Source organism: Heloderma suspectum, chromosome 1 (genome assembly GCF_057233095.1).
Source record: "Heloderma suspectum isolate Gila_16-S chromosome 1, 16-S_ref, whole genome shotgun sequence".
Lineage (NCBI taxonomy): Eukaryota > Metazoa > Chordata > Lepidosauria > Squamata > Helodermatidae > Heloderma > Heloderma suspectum.
Genome location: NC_139458.1, coordinates 201,253,759 through 201,277,773, shown reverse-complemented (window position 1 = coordinate 201,277,773; position 24,015 = coordinate 201,253,759). Strand labels below are relative to the sequence as shown.

The window sequence follows — 24,015 nt, the reverse complement described above, 5'->3', positions numbered from 1 at the left end:
ATAGCTTTTGTACCGCGCTCTTCCCTCAGACCAAATACTACTAGCTCCACTTTCCAAACCCAGAGGGCCCTGGGCACCAGAATTTTATTTTAACACTTGGCAACCCTAGCAGGAGCAAGCAGTCTCGTATCAATTTTTAACGGGTGATAGCGTGTTTGCTTATACTGAAAACCATCTTTACGGTGCGATCATTTGCCCAATTCCACAACAAAATTCAGTTAATTGTCAATGGATTTCTCAGCCTACAGCACCAACTGATAACAATCCTACCTACATATGAATCAAGAAGAGCACAGCATACTATTTTCTAAAAGCACTCTGAGCCATTGGCCCAGTTTGCACGTCACAGCAACCCAGATGTTTTTTTTTAAACCTTGAATTGCTGTGACTTGAGCGAGAAGAAGTGAGCACGCTGGCTGCTGCTACCAGACTACTTTCACTGCAAGCAGAAGAGGCTCAGAAACCCAGAGACGCTCGTGTGTGAACTCAGAACTCTGGGTTGCTGCAGTAGAGACAACCCACCATCGGAACCCATGGTTTAACTCATAGTTCCAACTCTAGGTTGTCTCTCTCCCAACAATCCAGTGCATATCTAAGCAGCCCAGGGTCAGAGCATCCCTGGGTTGTTTAGCCTTTCCCATTTTCAGTGGGAGCGATCGGGCAGTGGGAGCCAACACATTCACTCATTCACAACAACCCAGGGTTTAAAAGAAACCTAGGTTGTTGTGATGTACGAACTCCAGCCACAAAGAAGCTTCATTAAGAAAACACACACACAGTTTAATTTGGTGAACTGATGAAACATTAGCACACATCTTCAAACACCCACTATTTTATAGGAATCCTGGAATATTACAAAATGATTGTCACCAAAGCAGATGGACTGTTTGCTATGAATACTGAGAACTAAAAGAACTCTCATACAAGAGGAAGTGCAAACACTGTTACAGTCAAAATATTTTAACTATTGCTGATTCATAATCCTGACGTATGGGAACAAGAACATTATGAACTTTACATAGAAGTGAGAACTGCAAAGTATTTTAGAAGAGGTCTTCTGATAGGGCCTATAAATAGAAATTCAATTTAGCAGTCCATTCTGTTTTAGATTAATTTTTGAAAGAATAGGAATGTAAAAACTGATGGGCCAGTTATTTTGTTTAGAAAAAGATACTTCGTAGTTGAATTCTTATGGCATGTATGGATCGCAGTTCAGCCTTTAATTTGGCTCCAAAAAGTAGAAGACAATTCTAACAGAGTCTAACACTGCCACATATCCCCGGACAATAGTCCATGCAGTTTTTAAAGCAAGAACCAACATTTCTATAAATCTAAGTTTGGTGACTTCAACACACTTCAAGATTTTGCCCTGTAGCCTCAGATTCTGATGGTAATTTCCTTCAAGACTGTTTTTCCAATCAGAGACAGTCTTAGACAGCCCCTCCTGACCACAACAAGTATACTGATTTTATATCAATGCCACTACAATATTTATGCATCATCTTTCTTGAACTAAAAGCAGGTTTACACATTACTACAACTACCAACGTCAAAAGCAAACTCTTAAAAACTGCAGCTGCAGCTGGTACAGAACACAGCGGCTCGCCTAATTAAAGGCAGCCGCCGGCATGATTACATCACCCCAGCGCTGAAGGAGTTGCACTGGTTACCAGTTGTTTTCCGGGCCAAATTCAAGGTGTTGGTTTTGACCATTAAAACCCTATATGTTTCCGGCCCAGCCTATCTTAAGGAGCGCCTCCAGCAACACCAGACAGGCTGCTCAACAAGATCAACCTCAGATGGCCTTCTCTCTGTCCCATCAGCCAGGACAACTAGGCTGGTGAGGATGAGGGAGATGGCCTTCTTTGTGGCGGCCCCCACTCTGTGTAACTCCCTCCCTAGGGAATTCCGCCATGCCCCCTCATTAATGAGCTTCTGTCACACATTAAAAACGTGGGTCAGTCAGGCATTTGGGGTGGGTTAGTGTATTTTTAGAAATATGTTTTAATGTAGAATTTTATTGTTTTAAAATGGTTGTATTGCTGTACATCGCCCAGAGTGGCCGGGTGACCGGCCAGATGGGCGATTAAGAAATTCAATCAATCAATCATTAACATAGCAAAAAAGCAACGTATCAGATCAGTCAGCCAGAAGATGTTAAGAAAAGCTTTCCCAAACAGGTTTTTGTTTGCCTTCTAAAACACAGTGGTGATCGTAGGGTATGACAGGCCTCCTAGGAAACAAATTCCACAAAAGGAGGGACAACAGAAAGTATTTGCATCACCACACCATAAAATCCACATAGATTTGAATGGCCTCAGGGAAGATATAAAGCACAATGAATTCCACCTGCATCTACAAAAATGTAACTTCCTCAAAAGATGGTTAGCAGAATTTTTCACGCATTTGCATTCTTTCAGACAATCCAGTTCGACAGGGATCCATATGAACACTGCTAACTCACTGGGCATTTTGAGGACGAAATGGGGGCAGGGGGAGAGAGCCAATTAGGCTACCTTGGAGGAAAGGTAGGATATAAGTGTACTAAATAAATTACATATTCAAAGTAGGTGGAGGTTCTATAAAAAAACAGCAAAGCTCACACATCTAACCAAGTTTTCTTCAATATAGACAGAATCTGATTGTTGTTGGGCAGTTTAGATTACCGTGTCAATCCTCAGTGAGGCAAACATTTAGGAGGTGGATGGCGGGGGGGAAGCTTCTATGGAAAACTGCAACTGGCTACTTTACTAAGTTTTTTTCCTCAAGACTTCAGCTCTGATGCATGAACCACATTATCCACAAAAATGCATATTGGGGTTAGTGTATAAAGTATTGTTCAAGGACAGAGTGTAATGTAATGGTTCTAACCTTTTTTTAAAAAACTGTCAGTATTTTAGAAATATCTATTTCTGCTTAAGACTTACTTTATCAATACTCTAACCTGGTTCGCACGTCACACTAAGCCACAGTGGGTTGTCACCATGGGTGGTTACAGGATGGCTTACTTAGTGTGATGTCTGAACTCAGTTTTTCCGGCATGAGTTGTTTTTCTGCAAAGAAGCCACCCTAAGAAGCCATGGCTTGTTGTAGGGTTGTTTAAGGTAGCTTGTTCTCAAGGTGGCTTAGCGTGATGTCTGAATCCAGCAGAGTCGCTTCAGCGTGGGCTGTTTAAAATGGTGAGAGAGCTCCCTGGCAAGAGTGGAAAAGTTGTCTAGCCAAAAATGCAGGGCAGGAGACGCGCGGAGGGAACAATCCATGCTTCTCCTGCCCTGCTTTGCATAGGTGGTCGCCGCCAAGTCTGGAGGCAGCCACCTATCTCGATAGAACTGTGCCCTAAATTATTGATTGCTTTTATGAGCCCTATTCAGGCATTCTGTACCCAGAGCAAGCATGTGAGGAAGAGCACTTCCATCGCCCTGTATTTATGGGGGGGGGGACTGTTTGAAGAGGGGAGCCTCCTATATCCATGGAGGCTGTCCATGAAAGCCAGAACTCAAATTTTCCAGTAATCTGGCTCGTGTGGACAGCTTCCACGGATACAAGAGGCTCTCCTCTTCAAACCATCACCCTCCGCAAATTCAGGGAGAGAGAAACATGTGAGAGGGGCAGAGCACTCCCGCTCTTCCCTGTGTTTGCTCTGTTTGGGTGAATAGGGTTATATTGCAATATATATGCATTTTAGTTTGAGCCACATTGCGATTTGATTATATTAAGCAGTATAGAAGCATTATAATAAAATACATTAATTAATATAAAGTCTTCATCATACAAAGCTAGATTTAATATGCAAGAGGCACAGTCCAACCAAAGTGAAGTCCCATTTATTTCAATGGAATACATTTAAGTATATGATTAAGTCTTCCACTGAAATCAAGAGGACTTGAAATTCCTTAACTTTGGCTGACTCATACCCAAAGCTAATTCTGTTCTCATGACAAGCAAGAATCCCATACATAGCACAAAGCAGTAAATCCCACTTAATCAGCCTCCCAGCTACAAAAATATTTGTTGGTTTGTAATGGCACATTCAGCATTTCTCATCAAATTTAGCTCAAAAAAAGCATTTTGGCAATGAGAGGAATTCGATTCCAAAATTTCAGTTTTGCGAAAAGGCAGCAATACAATTAAGCAATTTGACATCATGACAAAACAACAATTACCTTTCTGAGAATGTAACAAATAATCTTACATAACTATACATTAAGAGTTTCCCAAGCATGGAATAATAAAAATGATACAGGATGAGTTCTGGATAATAAAATTCTTTATTTTCTAGTAATGCATGTAAGGAGTCTAGGACATTTGGGGGGTTTATATTATTTATAAGCAAGGATGTTTATAATGCATTAAAAAAACTCTTCTAATTTTTTTTCTAAGTTCCCTAGCATAGTATTCCATTGCTTCATAAAACAGATTAAAAGTTTGCATTACAGAAATTGTGCCATTTCACTAAAATTATAATCCAAATATCCCCATTAGAATTAAAGGCACTCAGCTAAGCATGTTGTCACTGGAGTGTCTAGTTCTTCTTTCTTCCTAATGCACTGTCCTTAATTTTTAATACTTTGTATTTTCAAAAAAAAAAATCTCATTTCCAAGAGATGGCCATTCATCTAATCACGGCACTTTTTAACTACTAGAAGTCTTTGCACATCTTAAATTCGGGACATAAATAGATATGTGGGGTTACCTTAAAGATGGTTTGGAAACAACTGGAGCTAGAGACCCATTGCAATTTGCACAATTTATTTTGAGTACAATGCCTAGGTTTTCAGAGAATTCAAAAGATTTTGGCGGGATGGCTTGCCAATAAAGGACAAGAAAGGGCAAGAAAGGGAGGTGTGGGAGGAAGTTGTTATAAACAGAAGGAGCAACTAAAAAGTGTGATAGGAAGAGGGAAGGAAAGGGAGTCTTACAGGGCAGTGAACCCACATTCCTTCCTAAAGAAAGAATTACTTCAGCAAAGAAGTATTCCAAACCCAGGTCACTTTGTAACGCCAATGCTTAACCTTTCTTGCATCCTTCCGTTTTCCCTCTCCAGCCGTTTCTTCCCCAAGTCAGACTTAATTACTGTCTTGAAGCTTGGCTAGGAAAAATACAGCTCAATACCAGGCTATCCAAAAAACTACATTCTCGCATATGAACCTGCCCGGGTATTGAGATCCTCAGGAGAGGGCCTTCTCTCTGTCCCATCAGAGGCATATTTGGCAAGAATGAGAGAGAGAGCCTTCTCAGTGGCTGCCCCCTGGGAATTGTATGCCAAGGGAGGCCAGGCTAGCTCTTTTGTCTTTTATTCAGACAGAAGTTTGGCTTTTAAACTGACGGATTTGCTATAACAGGTTTTAACTGCTGGATTCTCTTCATTTATCTTTTATTAATGTGCATTTAAATTATTTGTTTTTATATTCTAATTATAATTCTGTATTTTGTTATTGTTAGATGCCTTGACCACTTTTTTATGGGATAAACACAGCCTGGATACATTGGCAGGGGGAAAGACTGGGACAAGGGGAAGGTTAGACACCCCTTCCCACCAGCCATTTTTCCCTTGCAAGTGTTCCACCCTCTCCTCGCATTATTAGTTGTGGGTTAGTGTTATAAGTTGTGTTTTTTCTCATAATTTATACCCCCTGCCTTTACCCTAAGAATGATTTCTAAGTATTCAGGAAAGATCGCCAAACACACTTACAAATTCCATTCATCAACAACGGGAATGAGGTGTTTGGGTTTTTTTAATACACATCCAGAGCTGTCTTGAGCTGATAATCAATTAGTGCATGGTCATCTCACTCTAACACATTCGTTATTTGTTATTTATATATTTCTACATAGATATCTATATCTACATCATCTACATCTAGAGGGAAGAGGTTACAAGAACCAAATTTCCCAGAAACAAGTGCTTAAACCGCCCTTCCCCAACCTGGTGCCCTCCAGATGTAATGGACTATTGGCCATGCTGGCTGTGAATGATGAGAGTTGTAGTCAACACAACTGGAATGCATCAAGTTGAGGAAGGCGGCTTAAACTTTCAAATCCATACTTTGGTTGTATTTATTTCAATGGAACTCTGTACTGGGAGCTTTGAAGCAAGTAACCTTCAGGAATTGGGGGACCAGATTTACAAAAAGACACACCTGTAAAACTAGATTTCTTTCCAGTATAAAAACAGCCTTTTGTGCTTGAGATGTTCCTTCACTCTTCCACCAAAATGATGTTGTTTTTCCAAAATATGAAGCCAATTAAAAAATCAGACAGCTACCATGCATCATGAGGCAAACAAGGCATTTGATAAACAGCTGCACTTGGAAGTTTTAAAAGTTTCTTCCCATTTGAAACATATTTTATATATATAAAATGGGAGAATCTTTCAGAACAAACACATCTTTCCTATGCAGCAACACTTTTAGGAACATAGGGAGCTGCCTTGTACTTAGTCAGACCATTAGCCCAATATTGTTGACACCGACTAGCCGGGCCTCTTCTGCTTATCAGGCAGGAATCTTCCTAGCCCTACCTGCAGATGCCAGAGATTGAATGCGGGACCTGCTACATGCAAAGCATGTGCTCTACCACTGAGCCATGGCCTTTCCTTTTAGCTGCTAGTACCACATTATTAAAATACTGGAAAATATTAAACATCACCCCAATATACAAATTAAACTGAAATACAGTAGATTATTTCATTCAGGTCCATAGGATGAAGGACTATTTCAAATGGCCAATATTCCCAACATGCTTCAGTTATCTGAAACCAACAAGTATCAGGATACATGTGCAACTCTTGCTCCACTCATATTCAGCAAGGCTCAAAAATCTAAGAGGTATAATGAATGCTTACTAGGAAGCTAAACTAATATGGAAGTCCTTCACAAGATTAAGTTCCACATGGATCCCACCATACTTTTAACTCAAACAAAACAAAACTTCCTGATGGAAGATGTTGGGTTGTGTGAAACAGCTCTGAATCAGTATGCATGCAAATGCTTTGGCTTAAATATGTGCACTTGGATGTTAACTTTCTTTCCGTGAACAAAACAGACTTCAAGTTCATAGAATGGGGCTTTCCCACCTCCCCTTATCCGCAACAGCCCCCTAAAGCCTCTCCTGGAGGTTGGGATACCCTTGGCAATGGTATAGGACACAAGTGTAGAAAGCTGCAGATGGAGAGGGGAAATCCTCCCCTCCTTTACATGAATGGACAAGCACTTAAGATCCAAGCCATAACCTAGTCCACGTCGAATATTACAACACACAAGCAGCTGCCACCAAAAGTAGCAGATCCGCGTCTTCTCATAGGAAATACATCGATGGCAGGAATGTTTTGATTACAACATAATGTAGTATGTTCTGTATAATGGGGTGGGGGAAAGAAAGAATGAGACACGAGGCTCGTATTTTCAGTGACCACCAAGAATCTGCTGCGTATCATCTATTTCTGGTTTGAGATGTTACTAGAAAGTAACTTTCTTCATTTGTAAAAACAAATTCTAAAACTGTCATTTAATAAAATAGCCAGATTTCCTTCCTTGAAAAAAAATTGCAAATAAACTTTGTACTCCAAGAAGAGCTAATCAAAGGCATGATAGATCAAACACATTCTGTGATTTACAGGAAACAGCTGTTCCCATCTATAAACTGCATTGCTTAAAGAAGACTAAGAACCTAAAACTTCAGCTCCATACTTACATGTGAGGTCTGAGTTCATAGAAGTTTCTGTTTCTGTATTCTTCCACTTTCTCTGGTGAATAAATAGGTAGCAATCTGTATGGATTTATCGATATCACCACACTACCAATGTACGTCTGCAGGAGAATAAGAATGTACAGTAGAGTTTTAAGAGTAGAAATTGCAATTTATCCTCCAAAATATGTTTAGCATTATTTAGCTCTGCTGTAACATTTGTACAGGAAAATATTTGTCTTGGTTGAGACCATGAAATTGTTACAAGTAAGAGCTTAAACCAGTCCAATTCCAAATTTAGAGACATTCACTGGATTCTAAATCATTTCCTTGTAGTTATTAAGGAAACACACACGTTCTCCAGAAGATGTTTCCCTCTTAAATAAAAAAAAAAGTATATTTAAAGGTGTCTTGAATTGGGATTAAGTGGAATGCATCTATCTCTTGATGATTTGAAACTGCCTTTACAAGCAGTTCATGCTCAGAATTAGAAGCCAGGTGTCCAAAGGGATCAAAACTTGGAAGGATATTGGGTTGCCTAGAGCAGGTATAGGCAATGTGGTGCTATCCAGATGTTTGGGACTACAACTCTCATACTCCTGAATAATTGGACATGTGGCTGGGTTTAATAGGAGTTGTAGTCCCAAACATCTGGAAGGTACCAGGTTGCTTACCCCAGGTCTAAGATACAGGGTTCTATGAATTCATTTCAAAATCATCTGAGAGATGAAGTACATTATCTTTTTAAAAATTGGGTCTTCAGCTGGTGGATCAAGATCTACTACTGAGTTGCGCCATGACCTAAGCTGGGTAGCAACAGTAACACTACCACCATGCAAATATATAGTAAAAAATTAAGAAGTATTTCCCCAAGTGCATGTTTGGGCTAAAGGTGGGCCCTAGGTTTTAAAAGCCTAAAAATTATCCCAAAATGATGCTGTATCATCTGAATCTGCTCATAGTCTCATTGCTAGAGAAAAGTGAACACAATACTGGGTTTGGACAAGACAACATGGCTCATCTTGGCTTATTTAACCCACAACAAGCTGTTATACCCACAGGCACCATATTCCATATCCAACCCCACTCGGGGGTTGTCATGTTGTGTGAATCTGGCAAGTGTGGCTTATATAACCCTTGCACAACCCTAAAGCAAATAATGGGTTATGTGAGGGTTATTTAACCCTTACATACCCATGATAGTTGGGTCTGCATGACACGACAACCCCCAAGCGGGATTTACATATTCAAAATAGCAGTCACACATGCCCCGCACATGCCACAGCTGACCGTGGGCTATCATGTCGTCCATACAGGTCCAATGTGAAACTTAAGTCCTGAGATTACATCACATATGAAAGAAACTGCAAAAATAAGCGAACTAAAATTTTCCATCTTTTCTTTTTAAAAGTAAAGAAGTAAAAATGGGTTGAATCCTCATGAAACATTGTCTTTAAGAACTCAAAATCAGCAAGTATAATTCTGGATTTGTCTATGCATACTTTACAAGAAGAGTAGTAATGCTATGTTACAAGCTAACCAGAGGGCTCCATTGTTCAATTGGAGAGGATAACCCCCTCCAAACACACACACAAAAGAAAAAGGCCCTTAGTATTTACTATTACTGAAGAATGATTTGGCAAAACTTTGTATTTTACAGGATGTTCAACTTGACTTCATATCTTATTACTGAATGGCAAGAGAAAGCTAGCTGGAAGTGAATTGCTATCTGATACCATATAATCAACAAAGGTCTCCAGAAACTGAGGAAAAAATTCTCAGGCAACTACACCACAAAAGAGGGGCAGAGAAGAGTTTGGGTGGTTTGCCTGTCCTGCTAAGCTATCGTGAGAAGACACCACGTGGCTTGTCCCTTATACCCGACAGATTATCGCCCGCTCAGCGCCTTCCCATGGCTTGTTTCTTCCTCAGTCTCTCTTAGTCCTCCAGCCCACTACCAGCATATATCTCAGAGGGCTTTGTGGCAGAAATCCTCATTTCTTACAACAGCACCCTTTCTACAATTGATCCGCTGCAGTTACGAGTTGACGATGGAAACTCCTCCCCATCCCACCAGATCACAAACAGGAAATGCTTTTCCAAGCCCTTATGAACATGGGAACATGTTCACAAACTTTTCTATTATTGGGGGGGGGGGGCCTCTTGTGCAAGAACAGAAGACTGCCTGTCCACTGTTTATCCAAGCACACTCATATCCCCCTCTTGTCAATGACCTCCACTTCGGCACTTCCCTTACATTGAAGTAAGAACACCTGCAGTAAGGCATTCACAAGCTTAAAAAAAAATCCTGCCATGAAATTTGCACAAATCTCTCCTCTGTTCTACTGCTCTGCCATGAATTTTGTGTAATTTTTGCAATCCCACTCACTGCTCTGTAAACCTCATGTACATCTGACAACTAGCATCGGAGACCAGTGGAGCAGAAAAGACACGTACAAAGGGGTCCAAGGAGCTGAAAGTGGCTGTTGGCTGCAGGAGAGAAGGCGCTTTTGGGGGTGGGTGTGCTTTCTTCACTGTAACACGAAGAAGCTTTAAAAAACATAGTGTTTGCTCGCAAATGAAGTGCCTTTCTGTAACTGGTCTGCTGCAACTGCCAACTGACGAGGGAAACTCTCCACCCCCCCAACATCAGATCGCAAAAAGGAAATATTTGTCTGAGCCCTTATGAATGCAGGAATGCATACACCATATTTTTTGTTTGTTTGTTTGTTCTGTTTCAGGGTCATGTGCAAGACCACAAGAGCACCTGCCTGCTACTGAGCCCAGCATAGCCAGATCTCCCTCTTGCCTATGTCCTTGTTAATTTCATCCTCCACCTCACACTTCTGAGCTAAACTCCCCAACCCCCACCTTGCATCAGATCACAAAAAGGAAAGCAGAGAATGGTGACGGCATTAGTGAGATTGCGAGGAGTGGCAAGGGTTTTAACTGCTCTTGCCAGCTAGCTCTCAAGCCATTCCCAACAACCAATGGAAAATTCTCCCTGCGGGGTTCGGACACCACTCTGAGAACAAGCCACCCTAAACAACTCTACTACAAGCCATGGGTCCTCTGGGTGGCTTGTGTGCACAAAACTACCCATGACGGGAAAAACACTCTGGGGTCAGATGTCACACTAAACCACTCTGTGACCACCCACAATGACAATCCATTGTGGCTTAGCGTGACATGCGAACCCAGTCTGTGTGTGTGTGTGTGTGTGTGTGTGTGTGTATGTGTGTGAGTGTGTGTGTGTGTGTGTGTGTGAGGGGGGGGCAGGGAAAGTGTCTTTGGACAAAGTAAGAGAGAAATTAAGAAAGATACAAAAGTGGGTTGAAAGGTCACATCTAAAGATGATAAAGAACCAGTTATATTGTAATTAACCTTCTCCGATATTCTGAGTGCAAGAAATGAGCTGTTCACCAGGGTACTCCACATCCAGTATACCACATCCTAAAATAATCAATATTTTCAAAGGTCAAAGGACTACACCTAGGCAAGGGCACATACAAGTGCTCATGTTTAAGCTGAGGTATGTCAAGAAGATACTGATTTGGGTTGGGCATAGCTCAAGACTTTTTGCCTTTTGAAGGGAGCCCCCATTACTATAATTCAGCCACCTACATCTTCACTCGATACTGTAGTCCCTGTAATGAGAGATGGGCAGTTGGGGGGAAGGGACACCAGGGAAAAAGAACTTTCCCACACAACATCCTCCTTCCCACCAGGACTCCAATATAAACAAGTAGAGATATAAATGACTTAATTTCTTGAGCATGGAATGAGTGCAATTACATTCCAATGATGAAAACAGAACTCCTGGGGTAGGGGGAAGAAAATGCCATGGCATCCAAGGGATTAGAATATCCTTTGCTTGCTGTGTGTTCTTATACTGCTGCTATTTTAGAACTGCAGCCCCAACGGACTGGTCTCGTGATTAAAGTACAGGACAACAGCAGACGATGATCTGGATTCCATTCTCTGTTTTACCACAGGACTAGTTAGGAGCTTGGACAAGTATTTTGGTTCTCTGAGCATCAAATCACCAAACACTAGTAAAACTCAAAAACATAAAGAAGTATAGTAGTTTCCTCACTTCAGGCTGTTAGCTTATTATACATGGTATCAAACACAAAGACAAACCAGGACCACCAAAATCATCGCAAGCTTCTTAAAGTCAAGAATAGCATTATTCAACTTCTATATCCATAGCATACACAAAGCCAATATGAATAAGTAGGTAGATTTAATCCCTCCCTGCCTCCCACCCCAGCATCATGAGATAAGCAATACATGGGAAATAGACTGAACCTGGCCTATAAGGGGCCGTGTCCTGCAATGAGAACAAATGGACGCACTGGTCATGTTTGGTCTAAAGGCACCCTGGATCACACGCACTGCCAACAGATTAGGGGAGAACTGGAAAGCAGCAGTTTGGATTGGGTTGATCTGAATTCTGCAAAGGGGGACTGAATGATGTTGCTGTGAATCTGGCATCGCCTGTGCGCTTATTCCTGGACTACCACACTCCTTGCTCTGCATGTAGATTAGTAAACAGATTAGACAGGCAGCAGAAGTCTCCAGGGCATTCTCCACCAACAGAAATTTCACAGGCTGACTCTGAAAACGCAAGTTCCATTTTGCTATCAAAGCTAAAACTAAACTATGAAGAGACCCGAGGCCTTAGCTTTTCTTTTCAGGAAAGACTCTCAACCCTTGATTGAAGTCTTCCATGAGCAGAAGAGGTCAGGATCCTTCTACGAGTGGAACTCTCCTTCCGTGAACCGAAGTCTCTTCTATTCGAGAAACAAAACATTTGGATCCAGCCCACGGGGTTAAACATGCTATTACATCCTTCCCCAACCTGGCACCCTCCAGATTATGGGAGCTGTAGTCTATCACATTTGGAGGGTGCCAGGTTGGGAAAGGCTCTATATAAGTCTTTCCCTATATATTTTATATCCTATATAAAAGAACCGTGCAGGTAAACTATGTGAGGGCATACACTGTACATTTCACACAACAGATAATGGGCCCACTCACACTAACAATGACAAATCGTGGGCCAATTAACTCACAATTTGTTGTGGTGTGTCCTGGATGCATTCCACAGCCTTTTTGAATTTTCAAACTCCAATTGGGCCAATAGGTTGCTAGGTGATGTCCAAACCTGGACCTACAGGTTAATTGTGCATTAAACAACCCACAGCTAGCCTAACCACTAATTGACTGTGGCCTGTTTAACCCACAATTAACCTAGAGTGTCCAGGTTTGGATGGCACATAGCAAACCCGGAATGACCCAATCAGAGGTTGAATGTTCAAAATGGCCATGGAATACACTTAGCATGCACCAGAGCAAATGGTGGTTGCAAACTGGGTAAATGTATTGCATTTTTTGCGGGACAACGCTAATATTTCTGAGCAACCAAACAACATCGATATTTGCTTTCCATTGCAAGGAAAAAATCCAGCCCAGTAATTATTAAGCTTTGCTTCTGGCAACTTCTGGGCACTTGGGCCACAATCCAGCTGAGCATTAAGCAGAGCACTGATCTCAATGGGCTTAAGCACACTGAAGTGTATGCTCTTGCCTTTTTTTGTGGCTCTTGTCTTCAAGTTAGGTGATCCTGTTTCCTCTTGTTGCACATATAGAGACAGAACCAGGCAGACAGGTGGCCTACATGAACAACGAGTTCGTATTATGATCCTTCCTCATCTTATTAGTACCACCATTCCCCAAATGGATACGCACTACCTAGTGAGTACTACTGAATACTACTTGAAGTCAGTCTAAACTTTAGAATAGTATAAAAGCTATTTTAGAACCATTTCAGCAGTTAGGATTCCATTAGGGTTCAAACAGAGCCTCTCCTACAGGCCTCAAAATGGTCCTCTGTGTCTAACAAATCCAACGCTCTCTTCAGAGTACCATTCACTCATCCACACACAGATATCTCAAAGCACTGCCTGTCAGGTCAGCCCTACACGTGAAGAGGTAGCATTTCCAAAAATGCTATTTTTTAGATGGTGGATTCAGCGTCCTACTTGGCAGTTAACTTTGCCTTCAAGAACTTTTCTTCTATACCTCTAATGTCACTGTGTCCACATATATACTACAACTACTGACTCTTCCTCAGCACTCTTCAACAGCCCATCAGGATGTCTCATATATCTGGAACCGTTGTGCAGACAGGTTAGCACAGGCAAATACAATCCCTAACCAGGAAAATTATTATGACTGTGCTCTTCTTATTGAGAAGTATCCATGTAAGCAAAAACATCAACAAGATTTGAATATGTCTCGGCCTGCTTTAAAAATGCAGGCAGCAAGACTCACACTGAGAGGACGCTTCAGGTCATCAACTTACCAACAGACAAATATTGTGTTTTCTGTCAAATCAAGATGATGTTATATATTCCCTTTCCTCATCCAAATTCAGTGCCTGAAAAGCTGGAAAAAGTTAAGGCTCAAGGCAAATGGTTTCCTCGCTCTTGTGCATCACAAAGACTATTTCGTTCTGTAGGTTGCTAAGGACAGTAAGTTTGCCCAAAATTAGGTTCTGGCTCCAGATGGGCTTACATTTTCTGTCCAAGTAGAGGAAATGGGGTGAGCAGTAGCACCTCATCAGGACAAGTACCAGAGTTCAGGGAGAACTGAGAACGGGAAAGGTTCAGCTTGCTGGTATGGTTCTGATAAAGAACAGGGGTCAAAAAAGCTTCAGCTTTGGGAAGAACAGAAGGGAAAAGGATAATGGGCCAGCGATTACCACAGGCACATCTGGGGAGGTGGGGAGATCTGGACCTAGGTAGCATGACACAACAACCCACAGTGGGTTGTTAGCTTTGTTTGTTTCAGGGTGGATTGTCGTGATGTCTGAACCCAGTCCAGTTTCCTCAGCGTGGTTTGTTAGCCACACTGAAGCCACCCTAAGAACCCATGGCTTGCTGTTGGCTTGTTTTCAGAGTGGCTTGATGAGACGTGCGAACCTGGCATGATGGTTTGTGCACGGCTTGTCAAAAAGGGCTACAGAGCCACCTGACAAGAGTGTTGAAAAACTCGGTTGCTCCTTGCAGTCTTGCCAATGATAGCCCCTTCTCTATTATGTCTTGAAATGTTACAGTCAATTTACTCCTCCATTCTGTCGCATCCCTAGACAAGCACCACTTTTTTTCCCACCCTCAGGCAGATTTGCACATATTTAACTTCCCCACCACCAGCACAACCTTCAGGAAGATTTGAGCAAATTTGCAGTAATTGCTGCATATAAGCACGGTAGTTACTGTGCTTTTGTGAATTTGCAGAAATCGCCCCTAAAGGTTTTTTTTTTTTTTTAAGAAATTAAATTTGCACAAATCTCCCCAAAGGTGGGAGAAAAAGTAACACTAAATAAGGGCAAATCTCCCCGAAAGTGGAAAAAAATTCTTCAAACTCTACTCCGTCAATGAGGGCATTTGCGCTCATTAGCAGGCTAGCAGAGTGCTGAGGTTGTGCCGCAAAGGCCAATGGGATAGGTGCTTGGAGTTGGAGGACTTTTTTCTGTCTAAACATGCATAGGATTGCACTCTAAATCTCTCAACCAAGGAGAGGCTAGCCCCTGTTCATCCAGCATTCATTGTTCTTTCAGGATCAAACATTCATAAATATGGGAAATGACAGCATATAGAACAGTAGGCAGAGGAGAGGAATGCTGCTCTGCTACTCCATCTGCCAAGAATGGACACCTCAAATAATGAACAATTAGTTTCCTTCTCTGATTCCAGAGTTCCCTCTTCATGAAATCAAGCTGCAATCCAATGCACATTTATTCGGCAGTATGCCCAATTGAACTCAATGGGGCTAACTTCCAAATAAAGTTACATAAGATTAGGCTGGATATTACACAATCATATTTGGATTGGAAATTACCATTTTTAAAATATTACTGGCATTCCTGCTCTTTGATTTAAGCCTTTCCATATGTATATAACATTTAAAAAAAAAAGGTAAAGGTGTCCCCAACCAGTCGTGTCCGACTCTAGGGTGTGGTGCTCATCTCCATTTCTAAGCCTAAGAGCCAGCGCTGTCCGAAGTCGCTTCCGTGGTCATGTGGCCGGCATGACTGAACACTGAGGTGCACGGAATGCTGTTACCTTTCCCGCCAAAGCAGTGCCTATTTATCTACTTGCAATTTCTTGCTTTCGAACTGCTAGGTTGGCAGGAGCTGGGACTGAAGACGGGAGCTCACTCCATCACGCAACGATCGGGTCTCGAACTGCTGCCCTGATGACCTTCCGGTCTGCAATTCAGCGTCTTAACCACTAAGCCACCGCGGCCCTACATACAACATTAAGTACACATATAATACCTGAGGCTGCAATCCTATACGTGTTCAGACAGAAAACATTCTGGCTGACTAGAGAATGCTGGGAGTCGTAGGATTTCTTTCTGTCTGAACATGCATAGGATTGCGCCCTTATATAGTTGAAATCTAGACAGCCTAAGAAAGAACAACAAGAGCTGAACAGACCAGTATTTAATCTAGTGCTGGAACATTGCCAGCTGTGAAATCTTAAAATTTACATTGTTTCACTTTTGCCTTTAATTTTTCAAATTGTGAAGTTAACCATTCTAAGACTATTCAATTCAGAATATTTTGAATGACACACCCAATTTTCCAATACTGTATAAGTCTGTCTTTTGAAAAGGGATGGCAACTGGTGGCCTATGGGCCACATCGAATTTGTAAGACTTCCCTGGGAAATCAGCATGCCACCTAACACTATTGGCATGCACTAGAGTACTTTACACTAGCACAACATAATTTACGTTAGCGGCTGCATTTCATTGGATACTCCTCCATATCTTTTTGGATTTTTGATAGGTACTTCATTATGGAATCACGTGATAATCTGTATATCAAAAAAACTTCCAACCCACAGACCCCTGCCTAGAAAATAGAACTGAGCCCTGAAAAGATACAAGCATGCCATCTCTGATCTAGAAGATTCATGGATCCCCATGAACATTTGAATAATGATTTGCAATATAAATTCAAAATAAGAGCAAAACCTCTATTCAGAAAGATACTTTGGCTGGAATCCATATGTTGCAGGACCCCTTGAAATGTGCCACATTAGAATGTGATTAAGAGAGCCAGTGTGGTGTAGTGGCTAGAGTGTTGGACTGGAAGTCGAGAGATCCGGGTTCTAGTCCCCACTTGGCCATGGAAGCTCACTGGGTGACTTTGAGCCAGTCACAGACTCTCAGCCCAACCTACCTCGCAGGGTTAATTTTATTTGATTTTATTTATTAGATTTATTAGTGGAGAAGAGGAGGAGGATTACATACACCACCTTAGGTTCCTTAAGGAGGAAAAAAAATGGGATATAAATGTAATAAATAAATTATTATCTCAGTTTTCCCCAGAATATCATAAAGGAAGTGGTAATCACTGCTATGATCCATTGTGTGTGTGTGTATTGGGGGGGGGTCCCTCCAAGGAATCTGGTAATCAGCCAAAATAAGAGACTAAACAGAGAAGTCTTGTTAAATTATTTCTAGAGCTTTCAAGAAAAAAACGCCCTAGCAAAATTATACAATTTTTAAAAATGTTCTCCAGTTAATAACATAAAATCTAAACTTCATATAGGGAACAAAACTGCAACAACAAAACCTTTAAATTGACTGGCTTCCAATTAACCAGGTTGTTCTATGGAATTAAAGAATCACAGAAATACAGGCCTAGAATTGACCTGCAGGGCAAGAAGTGTTCAGTAACAAAATAAATATATAAGGCTTCTCAGACAAGTAATCAGTGCTATAGGGAAAGCCAAAAAAATCCAGGTCTACCTGACAGTGTGATCCGGGAAAAGGCATTAGCAGTGTTCAAATGATCAATCTCTCTGCTTAATAAATTGAGATGTAAATAAGCTTTGGGGTGCGCATACGGTCACTTCACTCCTTCCTTCATGCAAACTGAAAACAAACCAGGAAGTCTTTCATTAACCATTGTTTCCCATTTAATCCAAACCAGAGAGCTATGGCTACCAGTTTCAGAACAAGCTAGGATATTAAACCAACTTAAAACTATGGTTTCATACCCTAGCTTGTTCCAAAGCTGGCAACCATAATTTCCCAGTTTGGATGAAATGGGAACTGGGGGGGGGGGGTTCCCCCCAGAGGTGAGCTGGCAGGAGCCCAGCATCTGCATGGTGAGAGGCCTCCCTGAGGGAGGTCTCCTATATGGCTCTGACTGTACAACCAGCCATGGAATCCTGCCTTCCTTGTTCCCTGGAGACCTGCAAGGATTCTGCCAGAATCAGCTAGTAGCCAAGCGAGGCAGGCTTCTTCAGTGGCAAGATGGGGGGCTTCTTCTCCTGTTTTCAGCACAGGGAAGGCTGCTTCTCCCCAACCAGTCCTCTGTCTGGTGCAGACATGTCCTCTGGTGCAGCCCTTCCTGTGTTCAAAAGAACATTTCTTCTGGATGGACATGTACTGAAGACTCGGGAACGGCACTTTTTCCTCTTTAATTATGTCATTGTGGTTGCCAGGCCCAAGTCACAGTCACAGTCACATTTCAAGCTAAAGAGCCAGGCACGTCTCTGTGAAATTTGGCTAGCATCTAGTATAGAAGAGGTCTGTGAGGGCAGCACTAAGCTGGAAAGGTCTTTCATTTTAGGATGGCCCACCACCAGCTGTGTTGCTAATTTCAGTTCCATCAAGCAGAAAAAGAAGTGGCTCACTTCCCTTCAAAGTCGAATCAAAGATGAGAAGGCAAAGGATTAGCCCAAGAGCATTCCCTTGAAGATTATTGCGAAGGATATTGAAAATTGTGCATATTCAAAAACCTTAATCATAGGCAACAGAGACACACCAAATGATGTGATCCTCATGGCTCTGAATGGCACTGAAAAGAAGTATCAGCTGAGGGTGAATTCTGGGGAAGAAGATGCCCCATATCCCATTATTGGACATGAATATCTGTTTGGAATTAAAATGAGCCATGTTCATGACACTTTACCTCAGACGCAGGGTTCAAAGGACTGTGTCTGCTCTCTGGACCTTCAGGGGGACTTCCTGATGGAACAGCTGCCCCAGGAGCATCACTGCCAGTTCATTCTCAAGCCAAGTCACCTGCCTTCCAGCCATCAGCTGAACAAATTGAGCCAAAAGTCATTTAAAAGGAAAAGATCAATTATCAACTGGGCCTTCTGGCGAGGAACAGGTGCCCCACTGGACAACGCACTGCCGCCCCCAACTTCCCCCGTATCACGGAAGCTCTTTGGTCTTTCCCTGCCAGCCACCTGTGAGAAATGACAACCTACCTAAATCATTCGTGGATATGCTTTCCTTTCCCTATCAAGAGGGGCCTTTCACTCAGGGCATTTTCAGACTTTCTGCAAGTGCAAAATCCTGCAGAGAGCTGAAGGAGAAGCTCGACTCTGGAGATGAAGTGCACTTATACTGCAAGTCCATCCTGGTGATGGCCTCTGTGTTTAAGAATTTCCTCCATAATATCCCAGGCAGCAATTTCTCATCCCAGCTCTGTGTTCAGTGGGCTTCCTTAACGAATGAAGGGAACCATGAAGAGAAGATAAAAAGCACCCACAGGCTAATGGAACAGCTCCCCAGAGCCAACGTGGCGCTGTTGCGTTAGTTCTTCAGAGTATTGCACAGCATAGAAAAGCAGTCTGAAGACAACCAGATGACTGCCTTTAATTTAGCAGTCTGCATTGCCCCCAGCTTGCTCTGGTCTTCGGCTCCCGCAAGCCCTGGGAGTGAAGAATTCACAAAGAAGGTTTCCATTCTTGTACAGTTCCTAACTGAAAATTGCTGCAGGATTTTTGGAGAGGAAATTACTTCCACCTTCACAGATATCATGCCCAAAAACAACAGAGTTCAGATCTCTCTTCTTCTCACATGAATGACTCTTCCTACAACAATCTGGATGAGTTGAACAACTGTGCAGGCTCATTTAACAACCGCCCAAGAAAAATTAGGTTAAGAGAACAGGAATAGGGACTCTGTTTTGACCTTGAGTGACTGGTTTGGACCCACCAGAAGGAGAAGACCCTCAGATCAAATTACCAGCCAAATCTCAGCGATTGTCCTTTTCTGCTGGCTTCCATCACAAACCTCCACCCTGGGAGCACTCTGAGAATGAGTCTCTGTGCTCCATCACATCGGGCTACTTGTCAGTGGCCATCTCAGATGTTCTCAAAAGCTTGAGAAGACATCAGCGCTGCTCTGAACCCACCATCAGCCTTCTTGATTCCAAGTTTATGCCCCTCGGTGGGTTTCATGAAAGTGTCTTGCGCAAAGCCAGCTGTGATGCTGTTCTGTCTCATGCAGATGAAGATTATCTCAAGCAGCTTCATTTACTACAAGTGGAAGACAAGAAGCTTATAAATCAGAATTTGGTTACAAGAATAGAAATGGGTATGGATGGTCCCAAAAGCCAGACCAGTGAAAAGAAGAATGTATCTAACCATCTTCTCCCACTACCTAAGGGTTGAATGTTTGCTCAAGGACTAAATGTTCTAGCCTATCATCCCCTGGTACCTCCTCTTCAGGGTCTTCAATGAGCTGTCTAGATAGTGCTTTTCCCCAGTTTTCAGACTACCTTGTGTTTACCCAAACAGAGACCTCCTCTCCTCTGGACTGTGCATCTCATCCTCAGAGGAAGTATGGGGAGGTTTCTCCTGAGTTCAACCCTTTCTCAGGCATCCACCTTGGATTAGGGGTTGGCTCTTTTCCTAACCAAGCTAGTGGTAGCCATAATGGCAGATTGGCATGTGTGAGGAAAGAGAGTCTGGAATGGCCTCCTCACAAAAGCCCTGTCACTCTGCATCCCAGCACATAGTTAAAAAGTCGATCTTCCACCATGAAGAACTAGACTCTGCAGAAAAGAGAAAGAACCTACAAGTAGGAAAAGAACAGCTCCATTAAAGTAACGGTGGAGTTGCAAACGTATCCTTCAGATGCATCCGAGAGTACCTTATATCAAGAGCAAGGATTGGGTAACACTTGTGCATCAGATGTTAATGTTGTGTCAGTGGACCAGGAGAGTGGTCCTTCTCAGGGAGAAGTTGGACAACTCAGCAGCCTTCCTTTTTGTCCAGTGGAAGTCAAGAATAAGTGGCTATAGGCCTTAGAGCTTTTGGCAGAGCAAAGCAAAGAAGACAAAGAGGAGGAAAGTTCTTCATTTTTTCCTTCTCATAAAAGACAACCTTCCTGTCTTAATCCAAGTGCTGAACATAAACCTGAGCCAGATGCTGTCTTCAGCGTTGAATGTCAATGGGTCACGGAGCAAAAGTTAAATGAATCTGTGCTTTTCACAGAGGTCACAGCTCAGCGAGCAGCAGCTTCCAAGCATGATAAATCTTTGTCAGGCACAGGGCCCAAAGTTGTTGAAGCCACCTCCGGAAGGGAATTCTGTGCCTCCCCGAACCTCCCCGAAACTGAGGATGAACTTACATTTCAGTCTGATTCAAATCATTGTCCCCCATAATCACAGGAAGGGATTGATACAAGGAAATTGGAATGGCTGAAAAAGCTGTGCAGTGAACCCCAATTTGAGGAGATGGAGCAAACATTTTTCAAAGAGGAATCTTACATTTGAGCTGCCAGTGTCTAAAAAAAATTATTTCAACATAACTTTGTTCGCTTTAATACCCCGGGGGTGATATACTCTCATCAAGGACTTAATGGAACATGTGCTGGTTGAGGAATTACTGGAATGGCTTTCCCAGATATAGTCCTGTGATTTCAAAGATGTTTCCTGATATCTGCAAAGGCCATATCAAAACCTTCAATTCTAAAACAGTAGCAAACATTTATGCTTGCTGCGTGCAGCTTTTCTCTGAATCACTCCTGTATGTTCATAAATCTATGTTTTGTGTCAGTTGTGGTTTGGATGTAGTGTGTGAGGTCAACCCGGGCTCCATTGCTATGGTATCATATTTCTATTTTGAAGCTGATGGTCCATTTCATTATCCTCTAAGGAAAGCAGTTGTAATGTTTTTCTATGTTTTATGAGGCAACTGTTCAATAGTTCCAGTCACTTTCCTCTCACAGCAAAAAAAAGAATGTGTTTAAAATGAAGTATAAATCCTGACCCTCTTATAACTTACAGCTCCCAAGTCCTGTGTGTGTCACCTTATTGTGCTCCATTTGGCTATTACATTTTTGTTACAATTGTGAATAGTTTCATCTTTATTATAATATATTGAAAGTAATGCATTATCTTCGAAATCCTTCAAGAGTGTATGATATATCTTGGTAAATGTTTGCTATTGCACAGTCAGGGTCAGAAATATTGGAACAAGGATAACTGTTTTGGCAGTTGGCCTCTGTACACCACCACATTGACTCTGAAAGGAAACACACCCAGATGGGAGTGAAGTCAGGACTTTCAGCTGTAATTCAAGGGGTGTGACAAAAGTGGGGCACTAACCATTCAGGAAGGACAGCCAGTGGTATACACACACACCCATCATTGGTGGCTCATAAGTAATGGAACGAATGGCTGTCAAGCAGCTGCATGGCTAGGTGTGGCCTGTTTCCTCAGCCCCCATGACCAATCAAGCAGAAAAAAGGCCTGGAGGTGGTTCTGAGAGTTACATTTGCATTTGGTAGCTGTTCACTGGAACCCCCAACATGAGGTCCAAAGAGGTGTTCATGTGAGTGAAGGAGGCCATCATGACGCTGAGAAAACAAAATAAACCCATCAGAGAGATAGCAAAAACATTGGGAGTGGCCACACAACAGTTTGGAACATCCTGAAAAAGAAGGAATTAACTGGCAAGCTCAGCAACAGCAAAAGGCCTGGAAAACCACGGAAAACAACTAAAGTGGATGACTGCAGAATTCTGCTCATGGTGAAGAGGAACGCTTTCACAACATCTAGCCAGGTCAAGAACGCTCTTGCAGAGGTGGGCATGTCATTGTCAACATCTACAGTCAAGAGACAGCTTTATGAATGTAAATACAGAGGCTTCACAACAAGGTGCAAACCACTGGTAACACTCAAGAACAGACAAGCCAGATTAGCCTTTGCCAGCAAACACCTAAAAAAGACTGCCCAGTTCTGGAATAAGATTCTTTGGACTGATGAAACCAAGATTAACTTGTACCAGAATGATGGGAAAAGTATGGAGAAGAAAAGGAACAGCTCATGATCCAAAGCATACCACATCACCTGTCAGACATGGTGGAGGCAGTGTTATGGCATGGGCATGTATGGCTGCCAATGGAACTGGGTCACTGGTGTTTATTGATGACCTGACTGCTGATAAAAGCAGCAGGATGAATTCTGAAGTGTAGAGGGCTATACTTTCTGCTCAGATTCAGCCGAATGCTGCCAAACTGATAGGACGCCGCTTCATATTGCAGATGGATAATGACCTGAAACATACAGCAAAAGCTACTCAAGAGTTTCTCAAGGCAAAGAAGTGGGATGTTCTTCAATGGCCAAGTCAGTCACCTGATCTCAACCCAATAGAGCATGTTTTTCACTTACTGAAGACAAGACTGAGGGCAGAAAGACCCACAAACAAGCAGCAGCTGAACGCAGCTGCAGTAAAGGCCTGGCAAAGCATCTCAAGGGAGGAAATTCAGCATTTGGTCATGTCCATGGGTTCCAGACTTCAGGCAGTCATTGACTGCAAAGGATTTTCATCCAGGTATTACAGACGACCCTTAAGTTTAAAATGATGTTGGTTTGTTCCATTACTTATGAGCCACCAACGAGGGCGGGGGGGGGGGTGTATGCCACTGGCTGTATTTCCTGAATGGTTAGTGCCCCACTTTTGTCAAACCCCTTGAATTACAGCTGAAAGTCCTGACTTCGCTCCCATCTGGGTGTGTTTCCTTTCAACTTCAATGTGGTGGTGTACAGAGGACAACTGCTCCAATATTTCTGGCCCTGACTGTATATGTTTCCAAATAGATACGTACTTGCAGAAAAAAATAAAAACAAAACAAAACAGAAAAAGGAACTAGGGTTAATCAAATACTTCCTGGTTTGTTTTCAGCTCATGTGAAGGGAGTAAGTAAGGGTCCATGCCCAAAGGCTTGTTCATATCACAGTTTATAAGGTTGAGGTATTGATAGTCCAAACCGAGCCAGCCATAACATCCAACTATTTGGATTTCAGATATTTGTGTGTTATAATAGAAATGGTTCAGCACTTATTCTTTACAAATCATAGCAAATCTCCTGAAGTCAAGAAGCGCATTATTCAACTTCTATATCCATAGCATACACAAAGCCAATATGAATACGTAGGTAGATTTAATCCCTCCCTGCCTCCCACCCCATCATCATGAGATAAGCAATACATGGGAA

The 24,015-nt window shown here is 42.3% G+C and overlaps 1 protein-coding gene and 1 pseudogene across 4 annotated transcripts in view; one reads left to right on the top strand and one right to left on the bottom strand.

The window, feature by feature from the left end:
- The window catches only part of MYO1B (myosin IB), a 174,891-nt gene that overhangs the window by 104,837 nt on the left and 46,039 nt on the right, over window positions 1-24,015 (bottom strand). For all 4 annotated transcript variants that reach the window (XM_084816345.1, XM_084816331.1, XM_084816338.1 and 1 more), the window contains exon 3: window positions 7,693-7,808. In XM_084816345.1, coding sequence (XP_084672471.1) covers window positions 7,693-7,808 — 116 coding nt within the window. The remainder of the gene's footprint in view (window positions 1-7,692; window positions 7,809-24,015) is intronic.
- On the top strand, window positions 18,028-20,530 carry LOC146358630 (rho GTPase-activating protein 20 pseudogene; annotated as a pseudogene).